General features: G+C 42.7%; 1 protein-coding gene across 1 annotated transcript; it reads left to right on the top strand.

Annotated features, from left to right (window-relative positions):
- The first annotated feature begins 74 nt into the window (after positions 1-74).
- On the top strand, positions 75-24,919 carry LOC134406254 (butyrophilin subfamily 3 member A2-like). Its single transcript, XM_063137590.1, has 13 exons — positions 75-349; positions 4,749-4,848; positions 6,471-6,824; positions 11,713-11,997; positions 13,857-13,955; positions 15,011-15,037; positions 16,675-16,701; positions 17,443-17,469; positions 18,374-18,400; positions 21,397-21,423; positions 21,733-21,753; positions 21,896-21,922; positions 23,296-24,919. The coding sequence occupies exons 2-13, from the start codon at positions 4,779-4,781 to the stop codon at positions 23,850-23,852; spliced, it is 1,548 nt and encodes a 515-aa protein (XP_062993660.1). The 5' UTR covers positions 75-349; positions 4,749-4,778; the 3' UTR covers positions 23,853-24,919.
- The last annotated feature ends 1,062 nt before the right edge of the window (positions 24,920-25,981 follow it).

Here is a 25,981-nt window from a genome sequence, read left to right as displayed (position 1 = left end):
GAGGGGTGGATCTTCAACTCACCCTTCTGAGGACGGAGTGCCTCCTGAAACTTCAGAAGAGGTTTTCTGAGCTATCCTACGATCCTTGGGATGCTCACCCAGTAACCACAGGATTACTCTCTTATTGACTGCATCTTAAGAAGTCTGTAAAACAGTCTGGTTTCCCCCATGTTAATTGCATGCCGTAGTTCAGTGCCAATGGATGTGACCGTTTTTCTCAGGGCATATTGCCAACTCCTGCCTATCTCTACGCAGAGTTGGAAAATGAAAGTACAAAGGTCCACATGAAACGCAGGAGAGGTGCAGCAGCTAAGGAGAGCAACGAAAGGGTTATCTTGGACTTGACTGGGTAGGTAAAAAAACGGATATTTAAGAGAAATAGAACTACAGCTGCTTATTCTAGTTATTGGAATGTGTTTGTTTAATCTTGAATTTCGTCATTTTTTAAAAGGAACTTTCCCCCACCTTTGTTCAGGATTTAGAAGTAGACTGTTCTTATGAAGAAACTTCGAAGCCACAATACTGAGTATAGTTTGATAGTAGATTTTGGTGGGAAATGTAGCTTAATCACAGGGAATGGGGAGATATCAAAACGATCTGTTCCTTTCAGTGGAGATCCTTCTTTGATGTGTAAATCTTATTACTGATTTGTGAAGCTTTCATTTCTAGAAGGCATAAAATGGCTGGTCCTTTGCAGTTCCTGTGTTATAACAGCAAAAGGTTTTATTCAGCCATAGGCACACAAAGCCAGCTCTTCTGCCATAGGAAAGTTTCTAGATCCACATTCATGCCAAGTTTCATGCAAGTCCCATCATCCCCTGATTTTTGGCGGGGCTTAAACCTTTTAACTCCCCCCAAATTAAGTCCCATGCTAGAACTAAGTCAATTTTCAAGTTAGAAACCTCAAACTCAGCACCATGATAGATTATCCATGGATACACATGCATGCCAAGACTCAAGCCAATCCCATCATCCCCTGATTTTTGGGGAATTTATGAAAATCGGACACCGCATTTTCAGACATGGACTGTTCTCCGACGTTTTGACAGATAAAAAAATTGGAAGCAGGCACTCTCACAGATGCCATCTAGATCCACATTCATGCCAAGTTTCATGCAAATCCCATGATCCCCTGATTTTTGGTGGGGCTTAAACCTTTTAACTCACCCCAAATCAAGTCCCATGCTAGAACTACATCAATTTTCATGTTAGAAACCTCAAACCCGGCACCATGATAGATTATCCATGGATACACATGCATGCCAAGACTCAAGCCAATCCCATCATCCCCTGATTTTTGGGGAATTTATGAAAATCGGACACCCCAGTATCTCAGGGATTTAAAGCTGCAGACAGCTCAATGGGGCCATTTCAAAGGAAATCCCAACATGCCATGAATTGGGGAGTAGAGATAAACCTATATGAATCTTCTTCCACACTTGAAAAATTGATTTGGAACTTCCAAAAATCTAAGTGAGCGCAGGAAGGACTTCTCCCCTGAGTCAAAGCAACACACACACAAACCATCCCTGCGAGGCGGGCAGGGGAGGAGGGAGGGAAGGCAGGCAGGCAGCAGACATTTCTGGGGGCATAAGGAAGTGAGCCAAGGATAGTTTCAAAGCCAGTAATGCAAACCATCCCTGTGAGGTGGGAGCAGCACAGAGCGATGCCTTTTCTTTTGCATCCCATAACTAGGAGGCTAGGAGGATAAGAGTAAAGCTTTGTGATCCTTGCTTCAGAGTTGATTGACTGCACTGTGATCACAGCCATTACTAAACAACAAAATAATAATGTTAATAGCAGTACTAATTAATATTAATAGCAACAACAACAACAACAACAAGGAGTTGAACCACAATGAAAGCCTGCCTGACCTCACTGAAGAGGAAAAGCCAGGAGAGCTTGGGCTATGGGGTGTATTATAAAATGTAATAAATAAATAAATAAATAAAGGAGCGGTGGAATTAAAAGCAGCAGTGTTGCTGAATAAACAACAATAATATTTTTTTAAAAAAAGGCTATATCTGTCTTTTACCTGTAAGAGGGAAGTGGACGTGCCCAGGGGGAGGGGGAACTCTGCCAATTTGACTGTCCCTGTCTAGGGGCCATTCTTTAAGAAGCGACCTGCCACTTCAACTCATGACAGGCATTAGTCTCCAGTGGTTAACCTTTGGAGGATTCTGATGATCCTCCAAGGGCAGGAGTGTGCACTGGGCACGTCCACATGCCCTAGGGGACCTCATCCCCTTGCACCACATCTATTCAGTTGTTCACCAAGGTTAGGGTGGGTAGCAGTGCTGTGTTTCCTATCTGTTATTTATCTGCTTAGTATATGATTTCAGGTTGTGTTTGTGCATTTGGTGGGGCTACTGTTTTAAAAAACACTGGGAAAAGTCCGTTCAGAGTAGAAAGAGAAGTTTCCCAGTATCCCAAGTTACCCGTTTTGCCTATCCCCTCCTCCAACTTTGGGATCATGTGATCATGACTCTGTCTCTCAGCACTTCAAAATGGTACATCTCCCGGTTTTTTTACCTGGTTTTTTAAAAAATTATAGCAAGCGAACCGCACCACGCAGAGAGTTGAGAGTAGGCTCAAAATGACCCCCAGCCATGACTCTCTAAGCACAAGAAGTTTCAGAAAGATAGCTTAAAAAACAACACAGTTATTCCCTATTCTTTTCTGCAATGCAATCCTATGGGTGAAATTTTCCAAAATGGCGATCGGATCGCGCAGCGAAAAGAGAAGCGCTCTGCCTATGGGTGCTTCTCTTCACCATGCGTCTAAGGGTCCGCAGTCCACTTCTACTCCGCCTCTGGGCAAGGCGGAGCAGGCCAATTCGCTTCTGATTCTCCGATTCTAATCAGAGTGGAGCACATGCCTACTTAGAATGTTGATCTGAGTTGGTGGAGTTAGAATGTCTTAGGAGTGGGGAAGAGGATATATAAGGGGATGACTGAGGGGATTGTGAGAGACTTTTTAGGTACTCTTAGGCCGTAGCTAGACCTAAGGTTTATCCCAGGATTGTCCTGGGGTCAAACCTGTTCATCTAAGTGCCACACAGGGCATCCAGCGCTCAGGCAGGGACAAACCCGGGACGATCCTGGAATAAACCTTAGGTCTAACTACTGCCTTAGAGTCTTTAGTGCTTTAGCTCTTGGTGTGTAGAGTACTTAGGTTCTGGAGAGTTTGAGGTTCAGTATAGAGAGTGGTGTCTTTTGAGTGGAGTGTGCAGATAGACAGTTTGTGTAAAATAAACAATACTGATAATAAAATTCAAGAGTGATTGTGTGAGAGAAAGGAAAGCGTGTATGTGAATGAGTGAAAGGATTGGATGAAAGGTTTCAAAAAGTTTTCGAAATGTTTTAATTGGAAACAAAGCTTGTGAACTTTTAAAAATAAATTTTAATCATTTTGTTTTAACTACCACAAAAATCCCATGTGTCTGTTTGGCATTTATCATCTGAAGTTTATTCATTTAACACCCACTCTGACAATAATTCACCTCAGCACATATAATTCACAGCACATTATTTTATAATTGAAATCCTTCTCCATTTAACCTTTTCCTCCACATAGTTTGGAGGAAGGTGGTGTTTGTCCCTTGCCTCAGGCGTATCAAGCGGTGGTGCTTGGCTTGAGCAGGGAGCGTCCGTGGCCAGGCCTGTTGTTCAGAAACTGTGTTGTGGCAAGATGCTATATAGAGGGCATAGAAATTAGGGCTGTGCATGGAAACCCCCCCCCCCCCGATCCCTTCCACACCCAATTGGCAACTTTCGGATTGGGTCCGCTCCGTCCCGCATCGATCCGCCTATGGTCCGCTCCGCTCCACTGCAGAGCTCCGGATCCAAATCAGAGCTCCACAGCACTGCCACCGCTGCCAGGTAAGGCCCTCTCCCTCCTCCCCCCTTACCTGGCTCCATCACGGTCTGGCAGCTGCTTCAACTGAGCCAGGGGACTCAAACAGGAAGACCAGGCCACAGCCGCGGCTTGGTCTTCCGGTTTGAGCCTCAGCCTCAGGTGAAGCCACTGCTGGAATGCGACAGACTCAGGTAAGACCCTGTCCCCTTACCTGGCTCTGTCGCCATCACTGCATGGACTGCAGTGGCGGCACCGGCGCCAGGTAAGCCCCCGTCCCCCCTTACCTGCATCTGTTGTGTTCCGGCAGCGGCTTTACCTGAGGCCGAGGCTCAAAGCGGAAGGGCAGGCTGTGGTTGTGGCCTGGTCTTCTGGTTTGAGCCTCAGCCTCAGTTGAAGCCACCACCAGACTGTGACAGAGGCAGGTAAGCCCCCCTCCCCTCTGCCCCCTTACCTGGCTCTGCCGCTCTCGCACATGGACTGCGGCAGTGCCAGATAAGTCCCCACTTACCTTTTTTCCGGAGCTCCAGATTGAGGCGAAGGATCCACTTGGTCTCGATCCTCTTCACCTTGATCCCCACCCCCCCCAACCTGCTTCATCTCCGCCTTTGTCGGAGGTGAATGAGGCCGCCTCGCTATCGCTTCTACGCTCCGAAGCAAAGCGGAGCACAGCCGTAATAGAAATTCACCCCCATGACTCAACTATTCGTTTTGGCTTAATGTAATCATGTGAAACAATTGTTTTCAGAATTCACTGTGAACAAAACTCAACTAATGTTACATGAAGATTAATGTTTATATAAAGATTATCTAACTGTTTACAGTAGTTAATAAATGGTAACCAACAGACCTTGCAACTTGCCATTTTTTACTTCCTTCCCACGATCACATAGGTATCAACTGTTCTTCTAAGCTCCTGTTCCATGTTTTCCTTATCATCACTTCTGGTATGCATCTTGATGTTTCTGCAGATCTCCTACGTGGCCAATGCAGGTAAATTGCTTTTGTGTGGACAATCTATGGCAGTCACCAGTTTTACACACAGGTAATACATGTCTGTTAAGAGGCCTGAGCCAAAATGCTCCTCCCTGCTCCATTGCTCTGTCAGATGTGAAGTTACAGAGCATTTCAGCAATTTTGGTGTGAGGGGGACAATTGGGGGGGGGGGGAATGGGATGAACTTAGCAGTGCCATATTTCTCCCCACAAGGCATCACAGATGGGGAAGAAGCATTGCCCTTTTGAATTGTCATTATGAAGCCAAATTAGAGGGAGGGCAATGAAAAAACCCTGAACCCCACTTTTGATGAAACAGTTCTGAAAATAACTTCTAGTTCCACCCAGAAAAGTGGGGCATTGCACCTTTTTGATTCTGTTTTTATAGAAACCTAGATCTACCATTTTCTGACCTTACCTGAATATGTGCCGGTGTGTTGTTGCTCATTGGCTAGCAAAGAAAACCAAAGAAGCTTCCAGTTAGTCTATTTAAAAGTTGTCTTTGTGGTACCCTTCATTTATGCTTAAGGGAGTCAGTGGCCTTAGCTAGACCTACCTTATAGTCTGCAATGGAGGAGTGAAGATCTTTTGTTGTGAGGTGTGACAACCTCAGGAAGAGAGGCGTCACGGCCGCCATTTTTTAAAAAAGAAACAGGAGCGCACGAACGGCCGTGCACAAAGGTAGGTCCTTTTTTTTAAAAAAAATAATAATTTCCCCGCTCCCCCCACCCTACCCCCGATGGGCACAGCACTCCCGAGGAGCACTGCGTCCCGTGCGCGGCTCCCGGCTCTGCGCGAAGAATCGCACGGAGCAGGGTCAAGCTGCAGAAACGGCCCACATGTTCCGCGGTCTTGGGCTCAGCTTGAGACCACAGAAAAAGTGTGCCCTAAGGGGAGGGTGAGATCCTGGGGCAAGGGAGGGATCATCCCTCCCTGATCCCGGTATCCCCTGTGCGTCATGTGGACACACAGGGATGATCCCGGGGTTCGCCCTGGGATTTCACCCTGTCTAGCTAAGGCCAATATTAAATTTACTTCCTCAGCCAGTGGAGGGTTGAGCATGCCCATTAGGTGAATGCTAACATAAAGGCAAGTTGCACAGAATGTGTGAGGGTGGGTCAGGTTGATCATATCTCAGCTTACCAAACCAAGATATGAATGACATTTTTTGCCACACTCACAGCCCATTCAAGTGAGGGAATATCATGGGTTGTTCTGTGGCTGGTAACTATGCATTCTTGGTTCGCACAACGTGGGAAACTATAGTCAATTGTGGTTTTGTTCATTCATGCAAATGGAAGTATGAAGAGCCTGTGTGTCCAACCAAAAGATTCATTATTAAGCTGAGATATGATGGCTCAAACATGGTCAGAATGTGTGCATTGAAAGGAAAACCAAACCTTCAATTCTGTGAATTGAATTCTCTTGAGTAAGCAAAAATCCCACCCTCTTCCTCTTCATTTGACAAACACCTGGAAAACTTTCCTGGATTGTCAGATTGTCAAATGGAAATGGTAGATGGGCAACTTGGGAAGAGGTTAGCTACAAATGGAAATGGACTAACTCTGTGCATCTACTGAATATGCTTGATATCAACTTTTGATTCATTCCTCTTTGAAGGTCAGTTTGCAATCATTCCACCGAAAAATCCTGTCATTGGATCACTTGGAAAGGAAGTAATGTTGCCATGTCAGCTGACAACATCGAACATATCAGAAAGCAGCATCACTGTTACATGGATCTTTGATAAATCTTCCCAAAAAATTAATGTGGGGACCTATATTGGGGAAAACAAGGAGGAAACGTCAGATATTAGATATCAGGGTCGAGCAGAGCTCTCCCATCGGGAGCTAAGTAAAGGGAACATGTCTCTGATTCTGAAGAACAGCCAACTCACTGATGAAGGAAGATACGTTTGTATGGTCCACCTTGGCAATTGGTATGATGAGGTGTTTATTGATCTGCTTTTGACAGGTGAGCTGATTTTATATTTTCATAAAATAACCCTGAATCAGGGGAGCAAAAACAAGTGTGTGTGTATGTGTGTGTGTGGGCTCTAAATAGGGATGGGAGAACCAGTCCCTTTCTGTTCTGTGTCAGTATGATATATATTCAGTTGGAAGTCCATTCCATGCAATTGCTGCGTCAGTCTACTTTAAAAGAAATGTTATGAAAATGTGCATTCTAACATGTATTTTCTTTAAAATATGTGTTTTTGAATACCAATTTTGCTAATAAATGCAAACAGTTTTTTGGAGAACTGCACAATCTCAAATATACGCATGTTCAAAACTGAATATTAGACCAGGAAGTGCAAATTATGGCCTTAGCTAGACCAGCGTTTATCCCAGGGAAAACCCTGGGATCGTCCCTGTGCATCCAGATGATGCATAAGGAATCCTGGGATCAGGCAGGGATCAACTCTCCCTAGCCCTGGGATACAGCCCTACACTTTGGGCCCACTTTTTCCATGGTCCCGAGCTGAGCCTGGGATCATGGAAGGTGTGGCCCATTTCCGCGGAGCCGTGAGCCGTGCACGGGGTGCAGCGCTCCTCAGGAGCACTGTGCCCATTGGGGGAAGGGTGGGGGGAGCAGAGAAATGAAGTTAAAATAAAAAAAACCTCACCATTGCGCACAAGAGTTTGTGCGCTCTGTTCCTTTAAAAAATTTTTAAAATGGCTGACGTGACACCTCTCTTCCTGAGGTTGTCGCGCCTTACGTGTAAATGAGGGTGAGATCTCGCATTAATTGCAATGCAAGATCACCCCTCCTCCATCCAGGATTATCTGGTAGGTCTAGCTAAAGCCCATATTAGTTCACTTAAAATCTGGTTGGCTACTGTGGAAACAGAGTGCTGAACTATATAGGATTTTTTTCTTATGATGCAGTAGGGAGAAACTTGTTCCTCCTCACCTTTACATTGGGTAGTTTGGGCCCCACTATAGGGTGTGTGTGTATGAAATGTGTCTATAGGAATAGAAATGCCACACCCTGCAATATATGAATTTCCTCTCTGACTGCCATCTGTCACAACAAAGGGCGTCTTAGGGTTCTTAAGAGAATAAAGTCCCAGCCTGTAACAGAACTGATGAAAACTAGTTAATTAAATATGCTGTGGGCTCTTAATCCTGGAATCCTATGGCTAAGAGGAGCATCATACATGGAGATCCAGCTAATCACATAACCAACAAGCAACCACATGGCTCTAGACTGCCCTGTGCAGTCTCTTGTAGGCATCTAGCCTGCAGGAGACAGGGAGCATAAAGCAGAGGCTTATCATGTTTCCCAAAATAAAAAAGATGAAGCTTACTTATTTTTCCTTTGAAGAGGAGGTGAAGGAGAGGAGAGTGACTGTCAAAGCCTTCTTTCCTACTTATGTTTACTCAGAAGTAACTCTCACGCCGTTCCATTAGGCTTATTCATAGGTGTACAGATGAATTTCTTCAAGCAAAAAGATTGTCTCCTCCTGTATTAATCTCTGAGTTGCCAATAGGCGAATACAGGAGACAATCTTTTTGCTGGAAGAAATTCTTCAGACACTTCTTTCTACCCCCTGAAGAAAGCCGTAAAATAATAAAGGACAGGACAAAATGTGTCAAGCTTCTCAGCAATAAATCTACATTTCATCTTGAGAACTTAGCAGGATCTACACTACTGCTTTAGAATGGTTTATAACAGTAGTGACAACTGTTGGGGCCCAGGACACACTCCAGAGACAGTTTTCAAACCGTTTACAAAGTGTCATATCCTGCTTGGTGTAGATCTGGCCCTAATTTCTCTCCTTTGTGATCCATGTTGTGGTATGGGTCAGAAATAACCCACCCACTTGCAACTTCTGCTTTGAACTTGTCTTCTTGCAGTTAACTTGCATATTGTGAACCTATAGGGTGACCGTATGAAAAGGAGGACAGGGCTCCTGTATCTTTAACAGTTGCATAGAAAAGGGAATTTCAGCAAGTGTCATTTGTATATATGGAGAACCTGGTGAAATTCCCTCTTCATCACAACATTTAAAGTGCAGGAGCTATACTAGAGTGACCAGATTTAAAAGAGGGCAGGGCACCTGCAGCTTTAACTGTTGTGATGAAGAGGGAATTCCACCAGGTTCTCTGTATATACAAATGACACCTGCTGAAATTTCCTTTTCAATACAACTGTTAAAGATACAGGAGCCCTGTCCTCCTTTTCATATGGTCACCCTAGAACCTACCATTAGCTGCTGTGCTGCTCCAGGCCCAATGGTCCCCAGCCACCACTGCAACACAGCCTTCCTTCTCCCCCCTCTCTTCCTTTGGCCTAGGGGAAAAAAACCCTCTGTCACAGGCCTGCGTTGAGAGCCCTGTGAAGTCAATATACATAACCATTTAATAAACCATTGAAATTGTCAGCACATGTATGGAAACAGCAGTTAAGTTTCAACAGGTAACATATGTGGCTTCATTCTGTCTCTCAGACAGTTCAGTTCATGTTTATTTATGACTGTGAAGAAGCAGTAACTGTCTCACTTCAACATAGTGAGTAGATTGATCCACATTGTTCAGTTTTCCTTCAAAAGATCCTCAAAATACAGAAGCTAGTTCTTAAAGAAGTCTACTTTCTAGCTAACTTCAAGTCTGAAGGCCATCTAAATGACTCCAGCTGCCCCTTTCTTGAACTCTCCAGTGAAATTCTTAGCAATTTAATTAGAGTCCATGGGGTTCCGAGGTGAAACCATGTCATATATTCTGTTTAAAGTGTATAGTGTAGACATGCTAACATGAAGCTAATGAGGAATGCAATCGTATGGACTACGCCCTCAATACTTGGAAGCTTCCAATTTTATAGCCTTCCAAGATACCTATGCCCTGCTGGGCTGAAGCCAGTGGCTGAGGCAGTTTCTACCTCCCTCTTTTCCAATCCCCTTTCTTTTTCCTAGTTGCACATTTCAGCCCTTCTAGTGAGGGCTCTTTGGAGAGGGAAGGGAAAGAGCCTGGATGAACATCAGTATAAATTGTATCCTGTCTTCTCTTGTCTGCTCCCCTCCCCACTCACCAGAATGCTACCTTTTCCCCCTCTCCAAAGCTGATTTTTTTCAACCTCAGAGAAGCAGCTGGCTTGGGGCTAGAATTTTTTTTAAAATTTTCCCATTGATGAGGGTTGAAACTCATTTGAGTGAATTATGTACTGCATGTTTGTGCACTATTCAGTTTATATTTTAATTGTATGTATTTGTTAAATGATTAAATATTTTTATGGACAAATTATTTTATTCTATTATGTATAGCTCTATTTGAATTTTAAACATTGTTTCATATCAGTTTCCTTAAACACTTTTTGTTTTCTGGATTGATTTTGGTTTAAGACAAAACTTTTTTATATAATCTGAAGTGGATCGGGGTGATTTGGACCTCTGAATTCTGCATCTGAAGTGAGTCGGGGGAGATCCAAATTGATCCAAAGCGGTTTGTGGAGGTCCGAATAGCTTTGGACTGATTCAGATTGATTCAGACACTTTCCGAAGCACATATACACATGAAAATGGGCACCATGATAGCTTCCACATAGGATCTTATGCTGACTGTGAAGCAAATTGGATCATTCCCTGATTTTTAGGGAACTTTTAAATATTTAACCCTTAACCATTCCCTCCAATTTACAAAACTGCATTCATCTCCATCATTTTTCAAGATACACACATGTAACTGGGCACCATGATAGGTTCAACAAAGGACCTTATGCATGCAGACTTTGAAGCAAATTGGATCATCCCCTGATTTTTAGTGCACTGTGTTCCCTTTGAAGTGCTAATATTTTCATGAGATGCACTTTCGATTAGCTCCTTCCAATACACATTTTATTTCTGAGGGATATTGTGGTTGAGGTTTATCTTTAAAAAATTGCTAAAAATCGGGGCATGATCTGATTTGCTTCAAAGTCAGCATGTATAAGGTCCTACGTAGAAGCTATCATGGTGCCCAGTTACATGTCTTTAACTGTAAAAATGATGGAGATGAATGCAGTTTTGTAAATGGGGGAATGCTAAAATCTTAAAAAATCCCCCCAAATCAGGGGATGATCCGGTTTGCTTCAAAATCAGCATGCATAAGGTCCTATGTGGAGCCTATCATGGTGCCCAGTTACATGTGTGTATATTGAAAAATGACGAAAATGAATGTAGTTTTGTAAATGAGGGAAAATTTAAAAATTCCCTAAAAATCAGTGGATGATCCAATTTGCTTCAAAATTGGTTTGACTAAGGATCTATTTAGAAGCTATCATCGTGCCCAGTTACATGTGTGTATCTTGAAAAATAAAAAAGTTATAGGTGTTTTTCTTTTCCAATGCAATTTGGACTTCCAAATCTCGCTTCGGATTCCAATCTGAAGTGGTTCGGGGAGGTCCGAATCGACCTGAACCAGATCGAGCCTGATTTAGAAGGTCCGAATCAGGATCCTAAGTGGATCAGGGGGACCGTGTACAGCCCTAGTTCTCTCCATGCCAGCTGTAAGAGGACAGGGGTCAGATCTCCATCTCCTCCTTCTGAGATCAGAGAACTGTCTCCAACCTCAGAAGTGGTTTTCTAAGCAATCTTATGTTTTCTAGGATGCTCTCTGTTTCAGTAGCACATTCACCAAGTTTGTAAACGGTCACACGTTTTACTGCGTTAAAAGACTTCTCCGTGTCTTTGCAACCATGAATAGTACTTGCATGAGACATCCTCCTGCATCTACAAAATGTGGTGTAAAATTCCGCCTTTCAGAATTGCAATCGTACCCAAAGTATAACAGTGTTCCATTGGCAGTGTGTAGTCTCAATGGGGATTCTAAAAGAATTCTGCTCGACTTGGGGCTGTGGAAACTAGATCTGTGTTGTTGTTTTGCAGCAAAAGGAGCAGAACCTGCTATTACCATGTTGGATTATAAGAGCCAAGGAATCGGATTCACCTGTAGCTCTGAGGGTTGGTATCCAAAGCCTCAGGCTCTCTGGCTGAACAGTAAGGGGGGAAACAGAACGGAGAAGTCAAACACCACAAACACACAGACGGCTGTTGGGACCTTCAGTGTTTTCAGTTCCATTACAATACAACCAGGAGGTGACAATGAACTCTCTTGTAAAATCATCAACAATCTGTTACAACTAGAAAGCGAATCCAGAATCCTGGTTTCTGGTGAGTTGGGTTGAGACCAAGTGTTGTATCCCATTATATCATCATTATCTTATTTATTTATTTAGCAGCAGCAGAGAGGGTTACAATGTAAAATTCTACATAGGAGAAAGTCTTTCTTTCTTTCTTTCTTTCTTTCTTTCTTTCTTTCTTTCTTTCTTTCTTTCTTTCACCATTCTTGACTTCAGACATTTTCCTCTTTAGACTTCTTGAGTCTGAGCCTCATGATTATATTTCCTAAGATGCCAAGAGAGGAAGAAATGAAAGAAGGAAGGAAGGGAATTTAAAAGGGAAGGGAAGGGGTTGTGTTTCAATCATGCATAGTATGTCTTCTTTGCCAGGAACTAGCTATAAAATTAACCCAACAGGTAAAAGAAAAATGCAGTGGTGGATTTAACCTCACTAAGAATGCTCCTTCTCTGAACACAACTTCCCTACCCTGCTCGTTGAGGTGATGGTCCCAACTACCCAAAGCCTTCCTCCCCCCCTTGCCTTTCTCTCCCTTTTCCCTCCCATTCAGATCCTTCTCCTAACTTTGAGTGGGTCGTTATGTCATCTTTGTCCTCACGTCAATCATCAATGTGTACCACTTTCGAAAGATATCTGGGGGGAAAAGGACTTATGAGCTCAGTTCAGTCAACATATTTCTCAACAGTGGTTTTTGAACTCCACGGTGGAGTTTTTACACCACCATTGAGAAATGTGTTGTCTGGAGGGAAAACTCCATCCCACGGGACTTTTTTTAAGGAAACGCTCCACACTGAATGTCCATACTGTACAGAGGAGAGTTCCTGCACAACTGTTGTCTTGTGTGTTGTGTGGAGAGCTCTGTGGCATCCCATTGCACTGAGTTGACTTTTCCCACTGGCTACAGAGTTCCCTGTCAAGAGTGGTGAAAAGAGCAAATGTCTCTCTAGGAGAGCTGCCGGGATGTTTTTCTTTCACAGCAATGGCTGATGGGATACCATCAGGAGGACTGGGGGAGGAGAGAGGGTGGGAGAACTGTCAACCAAACATAGAGTTGCCTTTTACTCAACTCCACAGGATCCCACAGTCACACAACCCTTTAGTTAGAACATGTTGTGTGGTGAGAAACATGTTGACTGAACTGAGCCATGTAGTTGCCAAGTGATTTTTCCAATGTCTAGCTAGGCTATTATTCCATGATTTTATATATATGATGGACATTGGTTTCCAAACTGAAAGACCTCATCTGCATTTGTAAGCCATTTCTCCTTAATTTAAGAGAAGTGAGTGTTGATATTTAGTAATACTTACTGAAATGTACTCTGCACTGGATGTTAGTGTGCATTATAAATAAGAATGGTTCAAGTCATACCTGAAATGATCCTGTTCCCCTGTTTAGCTGTTCAGAACACCATTGCTAGGTCTGTTCCTCCATTGTCTTCCCACCCTCTGAGATCAGAAGTTCAATGCAGCACTATTTGCTGAACTTCAGCTCAGTTCTGCTAATCTTTCCCCATATGCAAGTGTTCACGAGGATTGGAGTAATGGGGCTATGAGACTTAGGCCTCATCTACACCAAGCAGGATATTGCACTATGAAAGCGGAATGAAAGTGGTATATAAAAGGCAGGAGCCACACCAAGCAGGATATTGTGGTATGAAAGTGGTATATGGTATGTGTCAATGGGCCCCAACAGTTGTCAGTGCACTTCAATACCGCTATAAAGCAGCAGTGTGGCTCCTGCCTTTTATATACCACTTTCATAGTGGAGTATCTTGCTTGGTGTAGATGAGGCCAAAGTCAATCCCTGTGACATTGGGGGAATTCTGGTTAAATTAATGATGATTTTCTTGGAGAAATAAGAGGCTATAACTGAATTTTAATATATCTTTCAGATGTTTTTTATCCTGCTACTCCGTCTTGGCTTCCACCCTTCATAATCATTTTATTGCTTTTCATCTGCCTTGCTATTTTTGCAGTGTATAAACTGAAAGGTAAGTATTTTAAATTTATCGTTTTGGTAATCTCATGGAGCTGTAGCTATGAAATGTGATAGAACCCTCTCTTTGTGGCTATGTTTATAAAAATAAGGGGTGTATAGCTGGATAGAAGGCGGGGGGAAATTAACCCATACATTTTTATTAAGTCTGGTAATGCTCTCAATAATCTGCTTAAGCAGCATAGTCATCTTGATCTAACTACATTTTCTGAGACCTAAAGGTAGATTGGGACAATTGAGCTAAGTTCCCCAAAGGCAGGTCATGCAAATCAAGTGGAATTTGCTTGTGATGCTTAAGGAGATTTGTCTGGAGCTGTGGACCCAGCAGGAGAAGGTGCTGTCCTGTTGACCAGACAAGGTCAGAAAGCCCAACTCCTAGGATTCGTATCAGGCTTGGCCAATCCACAAGCTTTGTACTACCCAACTGTCACAGAGGGTAATGCTCCATAAGGTGTTCCATGCCTGAAGATGGCTCATGATACGGTATTCTACCCTTGCGATAGATGTCCCAGGGAAAACTGCCCCTTTTTGCTTCCCCCCCCCAAATCTGGAAACTTAATTGTTTTTCCCCAACATGGCACCACTCACACAAATTGGATCCCCAATGTGGTGTCCACAGGTGCCATTTGCATAAATAAAATCCCCAAATATGGCTCCCATGGGCTCTGCAAATTTTGGACATAAATTGTGCAAATCTGCCTAATTTGTGGGAAATGTGGCTGTAGTTTGTGCAAATTGTGCAAATTAACACAATTTGTGGGCAAAATTTGCACTTTTTTTTTACTCAATTTTTTTTTTTAGTAATTTATAGAAATTCCACCAGCAGGCCCGACTCATTGCGCTCTGAGCTGGGCCAGCTGACAGAAGATGGAGCAGAGTTGTGGGGGTTGAGCTGAGGGAAACTCACTGAACTCCACCCCCAACTGGATTCCTCCAGCATCCCCAGAGTATCTGTGAGAAGATTGTTGGCTGTTCCCCCACGCCCCTCAGAGGGTTATAAAGTATTTTGAGACCTGACTGATTTTTGTAATTTGATATACTTTGTTTCAGAGAGTTATGAAAATGTTTCTCAAGCTGGTGAGTAATTGAAAAGCACATATTTTATATATGACTTTTTTTTTTAAGGAAAAGGCAGTAATCTTATGGAGAAATGCATAAGGGACTATAAACTGAATCCCTGGGTTGTCTACACATGACTTGCCTTAGTACTCCCAGGTGAAAACAGGGGGAAAAACATACAATGAGGTTGTTGTAATATTAAGTAATAACAAGATAAACATGGATCTCTATACCAGTGTCTCTAGGATATTCAGTTACTTGAAGTGGGCACTCCAATTTGGTTTTTTTGACTGAAGAGTCTATCTTAAACAGCAGCATTTCTGAAATTGTCTTCTTTCCCCTTTCAAGTAAACCACATATCTCTAAAATGGCCGAGCTTAGTATTCAACTATGACTATCCGTGGAATTATATGTGGGAACGTGGTAGAAAGCAGTTGTTCTTAGGGAAGTGCATTTCATGTACATTTTTTTAAAAAATATTTAAAAATGTAGAATGCATTTTTGTTGTTGTCCACAAATCACATTGCAAGTTTGAGAAATTGTGGACTTAGACTTCGGATTCTGTTTGAGAATGCATTCAGTCCAAGAGGTGCAAACTAGATAAATCCTGATCAAAATGAACTGAAATGAATTTCTCATACATTCCTGGTTATACTTCCACGACAATTTTTTTAAAAATTCATTTAAAATATGTATGCCTCTCCTCTCCTGAAATGAGATGGCTGACAGAAGCAAAATCATTTTTATTTTATTATTTTGGTTCAGATTCGGGCTTCCTTTGGATCAAAATTCAGATTTTAGTGTTGCATGCTGCATGATCTAATTTGACCATAGCCAGTTATACAGAAATTCCATATGCTGTATAAATACATCTGCTCCAGTAATCGAAAAGCACATATAAGTCCACTTTCCATACCAGCGGCCATTTGTTGCATGTCTGAACAGCAGTGGGATGGATAAGGGGAGGAATGCCAGGGCCCCCCAGAATGTTGTATGCTTGAGATTTGAAACTGTTGTCATTCAGTCCTCACTGAGGCAGTAAAGTTGCCTGGATGATAACACTTTAGGAAGGAGATGTGGACCCATGTGATTTAACGTTCCTCCATAACCACCTTGAGGCCCAGTACTGGGAAAACGTTAGGAGGATGAGGAGGAGGATAATAATTCCCCACCACAACAGGTAAAGGCCCTGCATAACATAGCTTTTTCCCTGACATGCTAGTTTTCAATGTATAGAAATGTAGTTTAAAAAAAATGCCATCATGCAGATAGAATATATACAACCAAGACAAGTTTACTATCTCACTGAGTACTAGAACGGGGCAGTAGAGCTGCACATCACATTAGATACAAAGCCGCTTCCAAAACAAGCAGCCGTGGAATTATTCCCTGCTCCCTTCTCTATCCATAACATTTGGAGCAACTTATCTATATGTCCTCATGTTGCAGCCCTGTGTGTTTCTCTGCTCCCATCTGCAATTGGCTGCTATTGACAAGGGGTGGGGAAGTCAACAATGGACACTGGTAATTAGGAAGGAGGAATTAAATACACAATTTCTGTTTGCGGAGATAGCACATTTGATGTCGCAAGTAGCTCCAACCTAAAACGTTCAGTGAACTAATGAATAATGTTGCAATGCAACTTTCTTTTTCAGAAAAACAGAAGAATAAAATAAAATCAGGTAAATACTCTAAAAATATGTACATCTTCTATAAGATGTATCTATTTTATTTTTAAAAATATATCCCACCCTAACAGTATCCCTCTCAGGGCAGCTAATGGTAACACTAAATCAAATTAATGCAATTAAATTGCTGTGTTAACTATGACAAATGGGATGAAATCAAAATATTTTAACTCCCCCACCTGCTTTGCCCACCCTGGATTTTTTAAGCAAAGGTGCAGTTCCACAAGCTACTGATCCTGAATATTCCATTTTGGGCATTCAAACATCAGTGCTAGAGAGCCTTGTGGACTATGATTTGGGATATAATTTATTTTTAAAAAAAATACTATTGGCTGTACAACTTCACAATCTGTTTGCATAGCCATTGTGACTGAGGCAGTGTTGCAGGGCTATTCAAAGTTGTTACATGGAGAACAATTAAGCAGAGATGATGTGGGGCAGGGAAAGAATCCATCTTGTAGCATCCTAGAGACCTTTGATATACTATATATAGCCAGTGTTGTCAATGAAATGTTACCTATTTCATGTTATTTGCGACTAAAAATTGGGGGATTGTACCTGAAATGGAAATTAGCAGAAGGGACTTCTTGCCTTTCCATGCTTAAGATACTACTGTAACTACTTCAGCACAAGTCCATTTTTGATCCATTAAACTTACATATAGGTATAGTGTGGGCATGAAAAAGTTATTTGTATGTGATTCTGTATAATAACATTTTACAATCACTGTTTCAGACCGAGATCATCTAAAACTTGCAATAGGTAAGCCTGAAGTGTTCCCCTTTTCTCTACCTCCTTTATATACCTGGGCAGAATTCTTTTCTATATTTCCAAGATGTTGGAACCACAATGTTTTGCTGAAGGGATTAATAAAATCCTCACCTGTGTAGCCATTTCGTTCATATTGCTATGAGATGTTGTTCCTACAAATACTTTCAAATGGCACAATTGCAAGAGACATTTCAGGTTCATGATATTTCTTAAAGATGTTGACAATTTGGGGAGTATTTAGAAAGGTGTTCAGGTAATCCTAGACTGTGAGAGCAAAAGATGAAGGAACTAGTTGTATTTAGCCTAGAGAAATAAACATTGAGGGGGAGACATGTAGCCACTTAGTTGTATTTGAAAAGAATATCAGAAAAAGAGTGAGGAATGCACTCATTATGCAGCTTTTTAATGTCTGTCCTGAAATGTGTGACTTCACATTTCAGATGCAGCAAATCCAGTAATGGAAACGCCACTGAAATTTCTGAGCTTCTAGCTGATATCTTGCTTGCCTGACATGAGTAGAACAAAAGTAATGTATCCGTAATATGTAATTAGTTTTGAACTCTTTCCAGACTTTCAGTCTCTGCTAACTTTAAAAATAGACAAGAAAAAAACAACCATGTGCGTGTGTGGCCAGATCTACTCCAAGCAGATCTACTCCAAGCAGGATATAACACCTTGAAAGCAGTCTGAAAACTGTATATTGAATATGTCATGGGCCCCAACAGTTGTCAATACTGTTATAAACCATTAGAAAGCAGTAGTATAGATCCTCCCTCTCCCTCTCTCTCTCTCTCTCTCTCTCTCTCTCTCTCTCTGTGTGTGCATTTTTATTTCTTGTCCATTTTCAGGAATTCTAACAACTCTAATAGATTCACTATTGTTTGTATTATTGTAGAATCAGAGGGAAACACAACTCAAGCAAGTGAGTATGTATTCTGACAATAACCACAGAATACCTGTTCCTTTTCCTAAATTGCAACCTGCTGCATGATACTGTACCTTACACATACCACACTCTCCATTCCTGGGTTAGCCTAGGTTGACTCGGAACTGGTACGTCAGTCTCTGCATTTTGGTGTGCTGGAAGACTTCAACATACATGCTGAGGCCACCTTTCTGGGAGCGACTCAGGACTTTATGGTCTCCATGGCAATCATGTGTCTGTCTCAATTAATATCTGGCCCCACTCATTCAGCAGCGCACACTTTAGATCTGGTCTTCTGCTTAGGTAATTGCCTCTTTTTAACAAGGTGTGGTTTCAACTAGGGGTGTGCATGGACCCCCCACTCCGCTTCACTTTAAGATCCGCCATTTTTGGATCGGCCCGCTCCGCTCCGCCCCCACTCCGCCTGTGCCCACTCCGCTCTGCTCGGAGCTCCGGATCCGGATCGGAGCTCCGGTCCCCCCCCATAGGGGGGGGTTACCGGGCCCTGCCGCCATCGCCGCCCATGCGGCGACGGCGGCAGAGCCCGGTAAGGAGGAGGGGGGCCTTACCTGCCTCCGTCCGGGGTCCGTCGCCGTCTTCAATTGAGCCCGTGGTTCCACCAGGAAGTCTGGGCCGCAAGTGCGGCCCAGACTTCCTGCTGGAACCACGGGCTCAATTGGAGACGCTGACGGACCGCGGATGGAGACAGGTAAGGGAGAGGAGGGCGGGGGGGGCGTTACCGGGCCCTGCTGCTGTCGCCGCATGGGCGACAGCGACAGCGGCAGGGCCCGGTAAACCCCACTTACCTTTCTGGCGGAGCTCCGGATCGAGGCGAAGGATCCGCCTTCACCTCGATCCTCTTCGCCACGCTCCGCCGGCCCCCCAATCCTCTTCGCCTCCGCCTTAAGGGCAGGCGAAGCCCCCCGCTCCGCTTCTGCTTCTCCGGTCCGATTAGAAGCGGAGCACATCCCTAGTTTCAACTCGCCTAGTCAAGCTAAGGTATTGATTTTTTTTTTGTTTTTTTAACTTCCTAAACCCCACTGTATTGGATAATATCCAGCCGGTCTCTAATATTCCATTCTTGGGTTATGGGACAGGAACTGCTTTGGTCACTTTGATGGATGATCTATGTTGGGAACTGGACAGGGGCAGTGTGTCCCTGTTGATTTTGCTGGACTTCTCACCAGCTTTTGATACCATCAACCATGGTATCCTTCTGAGGCATCTGTCTGAGATAAGCCTGAGAGGCACTGTTATACAATAGCTCCATCTTGGAGGGGTGATCTCAGAAAGTGGTAATAGGGGATTCCTGTTCAACATCATGGTCTGTGGTGCCCATCAGGGTTCTATGCTATTTAAAACCACAGGGAGAAATTGTCCTGAGTTTGGGGGTTCAGTGCCACCAGTATGCTAATGACACTCAACTCTATCTCTCCTTTCCATCCAAATCCAAGGAAGCTATTCTGGTTCTAAATCAGTGCCTGATGCCTCTGGATGAGGGTAAACAAATTGAAACTTAATCCAGAATGGGTTTACACTTCCCCTGAAGACTGAAGACTCATACCTTGGGTATAATTCTGGGTTTGGTCTTGAACCTCGATGTTCATGGTCAGAAGTACATTTTCATAGCTAAGGCTAGTGTGCCAACTGCACCTGTTCCTAGACATATCTGATCTGGCCATGCTCTTACATGGGTCTGCCTTTGAAAACTAATCAGAAAGATCAGGTGCTCTGTGATATTGTGACCAAAATGCTCACCAGGGCTGGTTACAGGGAGCTCACAACTCCCTTGTTACAACAGCTTCACTGGCTACTGGTCTGTTTCTGAGCAGAATTCAAAGTGCTGTGGTTATCAAGGTATAAAGCCCTATAGAGCTTGCGATTAGGCTACCTGAAAGTCTGTTTTCACTCATATGAGCCTGCCCAGTTCCTTCAGATATGCATTTGGTGGTAATGTGAAAGAAGGCTTTCTCAGTGCCCACTCCCTGACTGTGGAACTCCCTGCCACAGGAGGCTAGATTCACTCCCTATCTGCTGTCTCTCCATTGGTAGATGAAGACCACTTTATTCATGCATACCTTTAGTGTGGAAGCTGGATCCTGTTTTTACTGTGTTTGTAATTGTCTGTAGTTGTTTTATTAGTAATTGTAAGCTGCCTTGAGTGCCATTTTAGGTAGAAAGGCAGGGTACAAATCAAATAAATAAATAAATAAATAAATAAATGTTTCACACAGTCAAGGGCTACAACCATGAGTGTACGACAACAGATAATGAGGTGAAGTTACAGGAAGCCAGTTTTCAGTTGTACATCAGGAAAATCGTCCTAACATTCAGAGCAGTCAGGCAATGGAACAAATTGCCTAGTGAGGTGATGGGCTCTCCATTGCTGGAGGTATTCAAGCCATACATCAGGGATGTCTTAAGCTGGAGTCTTGGACTGAGCATGGGGTTGTACTCAATGGCCTAAATGCCCCCCTTTCCAGCTCTATGATTCCTCTATGGATTGTACAGAAATGTGGATTGAGTGTTCCAGGCAGGCCCTTAATGTGCTTCAGTTTCTCCTTTCTGTACTGCGTAGATTGAAAAATAACTGATTTTTTTCTGTGTTGTTCTAAGGAGTTGATGATATAGGCCATAGCTAGACCTAAGGTTTATCCCTGGATCGTCCAGGAGTCAAACCTGTTCATCTAGGTCACACACAGGGGATCCAGTGCTCAGGCAGGGGCGAACCCTGGATGATCCCAGGATAAACCTTAGGTCTAGCTGTGGCCATAGTTGGCACCCGCTATGGTTACCCTGCCCTCAGCCCCACCAGCCCCAATGGGCACAAGCCACCACTAGTGATATGCTGTAATGCTTATTGAACACTTCACATGGCCAAATTTAATACTGTCTTGTTTGAATTAACCCTGAGACTATGCTTAGTCATTCATTTTTTTTCTTGTAAGTTCTCCACATTCTTCACTGTGCTAATTCAAGTCATTGTTTTATAGGTCTGGCCGAGCTAAAGACACGTTTTGGTAAGACAAGACTATATATATATATATATATATATATATATATATATATATGGATTTGAAGGAAGGGAAGAGGGATTGAATTAATGGACAGAGAGTACAATAATGGCATCCTTTTGAATAAGAATTATTTTGCTAATAGTTATTTCATGTCAAGTTACCCTGAAATATATTTATACTTAACAGAAGCATCCATAGGTTGGATCCAGACTAAGTTGATTCAGATTGATTTCAATCAGACCAACAATAGGGATGCAACCCTATATATAACTTGAAAATGCTATCACTAATTGGAATATATTTCCATTTCAGATGTACACACAAATGAGTTGGGTAAGTCAGAATGCTTTTAATGAAATAGTTACTGTTCTATGCTGAAAATTTGTTTATTGTGTGTTATTTAGTTAAAATCAACATATTACATTCCTAAACATTCCTGCTCAATTGCTGATTATTATTTTTCTGATACTTTTAGATATTAGAAGGCTTCAGCATTATGCAGGTAAGGGAGCTGCCATAATTAGGACTTATACACGCATGGATGTACATCGCTCAGTGTGATTATCCCCAATGACGTATTACTTGCTGAGATACAGCTGGATGTGTGAAATGCCTCAATAGACACAGAATGGGTTGGCTCCAGAATAAGTAATCATATTTGATTCCTATTGAAATCAGTATGAGAATTAGTGATGGATAACATGAGTCTTGTTTATTTCAATTGGGATGATGTGTAACTAATTTAGTGTGGATCTGATCCATTGTCTTTGAGTTTATGTGAAATTACATGACTGCTACAGCTACCAGTGTCACATTTCTAGAGTCTGAGCTTAACAGATGCAGGTTCAAGAATTCCAAGGTGGTTGGCATACACAAGAATCCAGCAAAAGGCAATGTCTTGACAGTCAGTGTCACAGGCAACAAGGTCCCAAGGCAACACAGCCAACAAGGAGCAGGCAGAAGGAAAGTCAGGGTTCAGTCCAAAAATACTCATGCCAGGAAGTAGTCCAGTGTCAAGACAAAGGAAGCTGGATTCACGATAGTCTTGTCAGCAGCAACTGTAACAGATTCATAATCTTACTAATATGAGATGCAGGGCTTTGTGCACGTTGTTGTTGTTGTTATTGCAATACCTTAAAGTGTTGTTTTTGCTGCAGTTGTAGCTTTTGGCTATGAGAGGTTGAGTTTATATTAATATTGACTGGTAAGTACAATCACATCAGGTATGAGATGGAGGGAGCAATCCTATGGCCCCTAGAGAGCATCTGAGGGACCATAGGATAATTCAGATTCCCAGTTCCATGGTCAGAGACAGTGCTTTCACAATGGAGCTGGGAATCGGCGCTCCTACCCTGTCTCCCCCTCCCCTTCACTGAGGGCATTTAAAGAACTGTGCTGGCTGCCTCTTCAAGGCCAGGAACATGACCTTGGGGGGAGGGGTAAAAGTTGGCATTTTGGTGTGTGGGGGTGGGGAGGAGACTGGAAGAAGCCAGAATACAAGCCATCCTGAGGTCTCTCCAGCCTCCTTCCCTCCCTCTCCAAAATGCCACAGCTAGATAGACCAAAAAAAAAAGCCTGTCCAGGGAAAATGCAGGGCAGCAGGACAGGGTGGCCACGATTGCCCCTGCTGTTTCTCCTGCCCTGCATAGGATGCTCATAACCCCACGTGGTTGGGTGCTTATGAGTATCAAGGTCACAACCCACAGTACTGTGCCTTAAGGCTGCAATCTTTCCTAGGGAGTAAGTCCCATTGAGCTCAATAAAAATAACATGCTTAGGATTGTACTGTTAAGTGCTTTTGCTGTGTTAGACTGTCTACTCTCTAGAATGAATTATTGTTTCTTCTTGTCGTTTTCTCCCTCTGTTTTCCCTTAGCTGCCTTCACTTTGGATTCAGATTATAAACATCCAGGAGTCATCATCAGCGAGGATCAGAAAAAAGCCAGCTTTAAAACTCTCACTGCAGGGCAACCAGAAGCTGCTCTGGGGTCTCTGATAGTTGTGGGGAAAGAGGGTTATGCTGCTGGGAAGCACTACTGGGAGGTAAAGGTTGGAGGCAGGTCAGACTGGGAGCTGGGGGTGCTGACCAAATCTGAAAAGGAGAAAGCGAAAAACAAGAAGTTTGTTGGGCCCCTTGGGGATGGATGCTGGGCCCTGAGAAGTGTCGGAGGAGATTTATTTTCTAATCGAGATGAGAATAAGATTGAAAAGAAAGATGTGTCCTTTTCAGTGATTGGCATGCTTCTGGATGAAGACGAAGGGAAAATCTCATTTTATAATGCTGAGATAAAATTTCTTATAAACTCTATCCCCATTGAAGCAATTGAGAAATTATACCCATTTTTAGGTTTTGGCAAAACTGGAGAAAACGGGAGTCAGTGTCCATTAGAGATCATCCAAATTCCAGTCCCAATCCCTTTTAAGAATCTTTGATAGAAAAGAAGTGTTCTCCAAGGTTTTACCAGAGAGAAGAACGGTTGACAGGAAACTCCTTGAATCCACAAGGAGGGTAAAACAAAGGAAATAATACTGGGCATGCTACCAAGATTTAACTGTTATGTATGTTTTATTACGTTTTTTACCATTATTATTATTATTACTATTATTTTTTTAAAATGCTTGATTATGGATATATGTTTAAGGCATCAACTTGACACACATAGGAATCCTGCTGAGCTTGTTCCCTAGCTTGCTGGCCCTCAACCAGACATGCTGCACTGGAAACACCTCCCTTACACACAAAACGTCCCTGGTGATAGGAGACAGATGGTGCCATTAATGTGTATTTGCATTTAATTTTATGCACGACACTCCAACCTTTGTATTTGGATTGTGCTACATATAGAAATAAATACAAAATTAACAACAAATTGTATGTATTGAGGCCTGAACACTAAGCTTGAAGTGGTAGGTCTAAAGGAGAATCAGGTAGTAATTGTATTTTAAAGAGCTCATTTAGACAGGAGGAAATCGTGTTCCTTTACCATGGCTCTGCTTTCTGCTTCTCCTCTGCATTTGCAATAAGCTGTAATTACACGTGGTACAGAGCAGCGGCCACATGGCCCATACAGTTCAATGGGACAGTGCCCTCTAGTGGGCATTTTATGACACAACTTTACCTGTACACTGCAGGAAAACCCGACAGATACCAAAGTATCTCAGAAGAATTAGATTTTCTAAGGTTTGTTTTTTACCGCTAAAACTGGGGAATGGAGCAGGAGATGCGCAGGAGGCTTATGACATTGTCAAAAAGCCCCTGAACATCCATGAATGGCCAGTCATGAGTGTGCTATAAAAATGCTCATTTAAAGAAGCTCAAAGACATAGGGCTCATCTACACCAAGCAGGATATTCCACTATGAAAGCAGTATGGAAGCAGTATATAAAAGACAGGAGCCATAGTACTGTTTTATAGCGGTAGTGAAGTGCCCTGCTGGATCTACACTACGGCTTTATAGTGGTACTGAAGTGCACCGACAACTGTTGGGGCCCATGACACATCTACACCAAGCAGGATATAACACGATGAAAGTGGTATATATGGTATGTTGTCATGGGCCCCAACAGTCGTCAGTGCACTTCAATACCGCTATAAAGCAGTAGTGTGGCTCCTGCCTTTTATATACCACTTCCATAGTGGAATATCTTGCTTGGTGTAGATGAGCCCTAAGAATCAGAGTCAGTCATTATTCAATGTCATTGTAAAGCAACAACAATTTGTAATGAAAAACTCAACAGTGAACAGAAATTGTCTTACCAACTATGTTCTCCTGTGGACTTCCTCTGTGACTCTACCACCCAGTGTTTGTATGTATGATGTTTCTGTATGAGAGTGGACAAGGAATTGGTCATACCACTGCATGATGATGATGATGCAAATTTTCATCAGGCACCACCATTATTTTAATTTGCATAAATTGTTAGCTGACCTGAACTTTCAGTGTATGGAGGGATATAGATCTGGCAGTGGGGTGGGTGAATTGAACGGATGAAGAAAATGATCTCATATTCCTATAGATTTCTGCAATTTTTGGGAGCTCCTTTTCATTAAAGATCATCATAGTTGATAAACTGTTCAATGTGTGAGAGAAAGATTAGTGACATCTACCTCACTCATGTGATTCCTTCCTACAAATCCTGCTTGAATAGCCTAAGGCAATGTCAAGAGGAGGCAGTTTCCACCCCACTGCTTTGACGTTTTAATCAACCCTTTGATTCTTCATCTGTTCCCACTTTCATAGGCCTAGTGACCCTACAACTATTGCTCACATTTCCCCCTTCTTCTTAAAATTGTGCACTCCCTATTTCCTGAACCAAGGAGAAATTCCAGAGGCAGTATTAACTGGGGTTTTGCCTGCCTTTGGATGAAAGAGCACTGGAGACTTTAAGTGTTTGTGTTAAATTTCTTTTATTTAGAAATACATAAGCAACAGCATGTGTTCTGATTTGCAGAAGTTGGGAATGTACAAATCAATTTCAGTGTCTTTCAGCTGCTCAGTTTTTCAGTCTTAAGTTTGAGAATTTTAGTGAGGTTTGAGAATTTTTCCAATATTACGTTCAGT

This window comes from Elgaria multicarinata, chromosome 11 (genome assembly GCF_023053635.1).
Source record: "Elgaria multicarinata webbii isolate HBS135686 ecotype San Diego chromosome 11, rElgMul1.1.pri, whole genome shotgun sequence".
Lineage (NCBI taxonomy): Eukaryota > Metazoa > Chordata > Lepidosauria > Squamata > Anguidae > Elgaria > Elgaria multicarinata.
Note: the sequence above shows the minus strand (reverse complement) of the source record. Positions and strands in the feature narration are given on the sequence as shown.